The sequence below is a fragment of the Xenopus tropicalis genome, chromosome 1 (genome assembly GCF_000004195.4).
Source record: "Xenopus tropicalis strain Nigerian chromosome 1, UCB_Xtro_10.0, whole genome shotgun sequence".
NCBI classification, from domain to species: domain Eukaryota; kingdom Metazoa; phylum Chordata; class Amphibia; order Anura; family Pipidae; genus Xenopus; species Xenopus tropicalis.
In genome coordinates this window covers 153,263,420-153,268,495 of record NC_030677.2, presented here as the reverse complement: position 1 = coordinate 153,268,495, position 5,076 = coordinate 153,263,420, and the positions used below count along the sequence as shown (strand labels likewise).

General features: G+C 44.0%; 1 protein-coding gene across 1 annotated transcript; it reads right to left on the bottom strand.

Moving 5' to 3' along the window:
* Positions 1-2,927: 2,927 nt before the first annotated feature.
* On the bottom strand, positions 2,928-3,526 carry LOC105948245 (immunoglobulin lambda variable 5-39). The gene is made up of 2 exons (XM_012969534.3): positions 3,376-3,526; positions 2,928-3,294 (listed from the first exon to the last, which is right to left on the bottom strand). The coding sequence occupies exons 1-2, from the start codon at positions 3,419-3,421 to the stop codon at positions 2,942-2,944; spliced, it is 399 nt and encodes a 132-aa protein (XP_012824988.2). The 5' UTR covers positions 3,422-3,526; the 3' UTR covers positions 2,928-2,941.
* Between the last annotated feature and the right edge of the window lie 1,550 nt (positions 3,527-5,076).

Sequence of the window (5,076 nt, the reverse complement as noted above, 5' to 3'; positions counted from 1 at the left end):
TTTAGGCACAAAATGTACTGTTGGCCAATGCCTTTAACCTGCTGAGCATAATATTGTTCTGAGAGTAGTGATGGGCGAAATGTTTCGCCAGGCATGGATTTGCAGCGAACTTCAGCGTTTCGCCATTGGCGGATTGTTTCGCAAAACAGATGAAAAAATTAGCTGCGGGCTTGTCACGGGTGACAAAAGAATAGCCAGCCGCTGGCAACAAAAGAATAGTCGCAGGCGACAATTTTTTTTGACACTCCACATTTTCGGCGCTTCGCGAATTTTTCGGCGAAGCGAAACGACCCAGATTTGCTCATCACTATCTGAGAGCAAATAGTTGCTATACACCTTCCATAATACTTGGCATAGCAAACTGACTACTGAGGAGAATACAAAGCATTGCAAGTAGTGATGAGTGAATTTATTCACCAGGCATGGATTCACTGTGAAATTATGTATTTTGTCATTGGCAAATTTTTTTGCAAAAATTCACCGCAATAAAAATTTGCAGAGTAAGGAAAAAATCGTGGTCTCACCAAATAATTTGCGGTTGAGTCAAAAATGTTACGGTAGCTTCAAAAACATTGCAGTCACATTAAAAAAAAGTCACGTGCATGTCATAAGTCAAGCAGTAGCTGCACTTCACAAATATTTCACCATTTTGCAAATTTTTCAGCAGAACCAGAACAGATTTGCTCATCACTAATTGTAAGTACAGATAACATTGTTATATGGACTAATCAGCAGAGAAATCTGTGGTAAGGAGGTACAAAAGGGTAAACCTTAACGATGGGCGAAAAAATTTGCCAGGCATGGATTCGCAATGAATTTCCCCGTTTTGCCTTTGACGGACTTTTTTGCGAAACAGCAAAATTCGCTGTATGTCCATAAATTGTTGTGAGTGTCAAAAAGAATTTTCTCTCTCATCAAAAGAATTGTCTCTCACGTCAAAAAGAATTGTCTCTCGCGGCAAAAAGAATTGTCTCCCATCAAAAGAATTGTCTCACAAATAATTTTTTGCCGTTTCGCAAATCTTTTGAAAGATTCGCAAATTTTTTGGCGAACCTAAAAGGGACAAATTCGCTCATCACTATTAAACCTACTTAAATGAGGGAATATGTTAGAAACAGAGTGAAAGAAGGCAAGGATGACATTTATATCCATAGTTGTTATTGATTCAACAAATAATTTATCAACACAGGTCCACAGGCCTGGATGTGTGGCAAAGACAAAAGGGCCTAGGTTTAGAGCAGGGGTCAGGAACCTTTTTGGCCAAGAGAGCCATAAACACCACATATTTTAAAATGTAATTCTGTGAGAGCCATACAATATGTTTGCCCGCGAATTCTGCGGGGCAAGGTAGGGTGGGTTCCAAGGATGCCGGATGCAGATGCGATGCAGAGGAGGGCCTGACCTGCGTTCGGTGGATAGAAGACATGTTCTAAGGCTTAGAACACGTCTTTTATCCACCGAGCGCAGGGGCAAGCTAGGGTGGGTGCCAAGGATGTCGGATGTGATGCGGAGGAGGGCGTTATTTTTTTTTATTGAAGATTTGGCAGAGAGACAGACGCAGCCATCAAAAGAGCCACATCTGGCTCCCGAGCCATAGGTTCCCTACCCCTGGTTTAGAGTAACGAGTTGCTGCTGGAGGCCACATATGGCACAAACGGACTATTGTTAGTATTGAACACAAGAAATCTGCACTGGGGACTGGGGATAGATTCAAACAGCTGTCAAAGATCCTGACTAGCCAGTTCCCAGTGTAAGTCCCTTGTTTGCAATACTGTCAGCATCTTTGAGATTCTAAGGGGGGCACGTGGACAGCATGGCCTAGGGGCAAAAGTAGGGTTACCTCCCAGGTAGTAACTCACTAGCTAGGGCTGGAATTAAAAATTTACCGACAAAATAATTGCTGGTAGATGGATTAACCCTTATAAGGCCAGACCCACCTATACTCTGCCCATTTCTCCACCCAATCCACCCATTTCTTCACCAAATGTGATGCCCCCGCCTGCTCTCCCAACCTGAAGGCCGGTATAATAGTAAAAATAAATGATGGCAACCCTAGGCACTGGAAAGTAAAATCTGGCTCTGTCCATATTGCACGCACCCTGATGACACCTAATGAATATGTGTGGACTCTTGGAACAGAGAAGAAGACCATAATGGCACATACCATCTGATAACCAGCATTGGCCCATATTTCAAGGCGTGACAGCCAGAGATAGGAAACATTGCTGACCATCGTTCACAGCTTACGGATGAAAACTCCTTTCCAAGATGGAGTCCAAGAAGGTAGGCACTTAGTTAACAGATTTGTTAAATCAACACATATGCAAACCACAGAAAGACCAAAGGTCCCTGGGTGGTCTTAAATGTGGAACATTTCCTTTCCTCCAGGCTCCATTATAAAAGATAATGGTGATGCCCAATTGTAGCAACAAAATAATAGTAATTATAATAGTAATTTTTAGTCTGTTGTCTGCAAGTCATATCTTACTACAAGTAAAGAATGTATATGTGTGGGATTTTCTCCAGGTACGCTGGTCTCCTCTTACTCTTCAAAGATTTACAGGCAGATTAATTGGCTCCTGTTAAAAATAACCGACCTGTGTGTTAGTGTGATAGGGCATTAGACTAAAAGGCTCACTGGGGCAGGGACTAATGTGAATATTGTAAGGGGCTGTGAAAATGTGTCAGCACTATAAAATAAAAGATAATAAATATATTAATAAATAAAGATTTGTGCAGCCAGTATAAGGAGGCTGGTTTTGGAGGAAGCTAAAACCTTCATAGAGGAGGGAGACAGGAAAAATTATCTGTTACGATGTAAGGCACAGCGGATTGCTATGTTTTAGATAAATATGAAGTGCACACATTTGTCAAATCTTAAATGCATCTGTGGTGAGACACATTGCTGCAGGGAAGCATCTTGAACTTTTGTTTCAGTTCCTCACAGCAATACACCACTGTGCAACGAGCTGGATGGAGCATACCATATAGCACAGTGATAATCTGCATCATCTTCTAGTAAGGCTCCTCTAATGGTTAAATAACCAACATTATTAGGGGAATCTTTGGATCCAGAGAACCGATCAGGCACCCCAGCTCCCTGGTGTTTGTTTGAGTCTGAATAGAAACGTAACAAGTATCTGGGGCGATTCCCTGATTTCTGTTGGAACCAGTACACATGGAGATCACTGATACTGGAACTGGAACCACTGAGTGTGCAGGAGATTCTCACTGTCTCCCCCGGCTTCACTGATTCAGACACCGGCTGTGTTAGTGAGACTTGGGCGGCCGAATCTGCAACACAGAAACAGAAGTGTTAGAAACATTAAATACCAAACTATTATACAAAACCCAGTTTCTCCCAAGTGCTCTTACATGTGCAGAGAGAGGTGAGAGAGAGGAGGAGGGCAGCCCAGGACATGGTTCAGTACAGGATGGCTCTGCTACTATGGTACTGTATCTCCTATCAGGATCCCTATTAAATCCCTGCACAGATCTGACCCAGCCCCTGTATGGAAATGAGCTCAGAGCTGCTGGGCACTTATTATACCAGAATTCTGGCCAGAATGTTACACTTTATTTCATTGGTAAAATCTGTTAAGTGGATGGGAAAACGGTTGTTCATGTCTTATAAATTTGCATCAAAACTATCACAGTCATTAAAAGTACATTCAATCTAGCTTAATTTAGATGTAACAGCCTTTTTTAAGATGGGTTGCTCAGACTTACTTTCAGATGCAGGCCCTCAGACTTGGCTAGACAAGTCACAACTCCCTGCAACTCCCAGTAGAGCATGTGTTACATGTGACTTAGATGGGCTCTTGTTGTACTAGTGGAGGAAGAGTAAATCACACTGAATTCAAACACAGAACTTGATCTCTTAAATAACCTGGACACCAGTGAGTCATGAAATAAAATAATTTTTTATTAACTGAATGGATCCCAATCTTTTTGTCTGGTGCTGATTTGATGATACAAACATCAATCATTTCATAAATGCTGAAAAACTTTGATACCCCCCTTCAAAGTCTTTTTTCTGGGGGGCCCTAACACCAACTAGTTACTGCACTGATACTAACTCTTCTGGCCTCCTTTCTGGAGACACTGGCTACCCTGATCCTGCCTCTCACTCAGTGGTGATTCTGGGGCTGCTGCCACCTGACACAGCAGCCCAAAGCCGCCCCAGCTCCATGCTTACCTCTTCCACGTCACAGTGGGTCCTGGGGGGGGTAGTGTCGCTAGTGCAGAGCACGCTATTGGGCTCTCTGCACTAGAAGAGCTGAATTTCTGTTTCAAGCTATTACAAGTCTTTCTAACACTTACTTCACATAGTAAGGCCTACATCCACCCCAGATTCTTCAGCACACCTCTTTCTCCAGTGAATGTAGTACAAAGAGACATAACATTTGATGGAATTCGCTTTTAAGGAGCACCCCAACACCCCAGGCCAGTTACTGAACTGACAGGGAACTACTTCACCCCAGGAATAAGAAACGCTCCCCACCCAACTGTAAATCAAGCACAACTCTTAGCTGTCCAAAACCCATCTGGGAGCAATGGCAGATCTTGAATTACAGCGCCCAGAGGCCGAATAATTACCCACCCCTCCCCCCTGCACTCAGTATTGCGCACATGCGCATCCATTTAGCTCACGGTCAGGGCACTGGGGATGGGAAATGCTGAAGTTTTCTCTGCGTCCTGTCCTCTGTCCTCCACCTGCGAACAAAGTTGAGGTGCGGCTGGGCAGCATGCAGCCCCTAAATTTGTGCCGCCCTAGGCCCGGGCCTTTGTGGCCTTGCCACAAATCTGGGCCTGTCTGGGAGACTACCAGAAATAATGGCTAACAAAACCTTTACCCTCCTACATAAGCATACCTCTCCTGCCCACCCCTAGTCTACCATGCTCCCTTGTCAATGTCCCCACCACTTGTCATTGCGCAGTAGGGCAATGACTCTCCCTCTACAACAGAAGCATGCATGCTCGCGCACATACTGTGCATACTGTAACCTTGCCCCCCACTTCTAGTGACATCCCACAGGACCCACTGATCAATGGAATCTGCTCCCTCCTTCTGTT

Coding starts and splice junctions, on each gene's coding strand:
- LOC105948245 (XM_012969534.3), bottom strand. CDS start 3,421: ATGTCCTGGGCTGCCCTCCTCCTCTCTCTCACCTCTCTCTGCACAT. Junction 3,295..3,375: donor TCTCACCTCTCTCTGCACAT/GTAAGAGCACTT, acceptor TCTGTGTTGCAG/ATTCGGCCGCCCAAGTCTCA.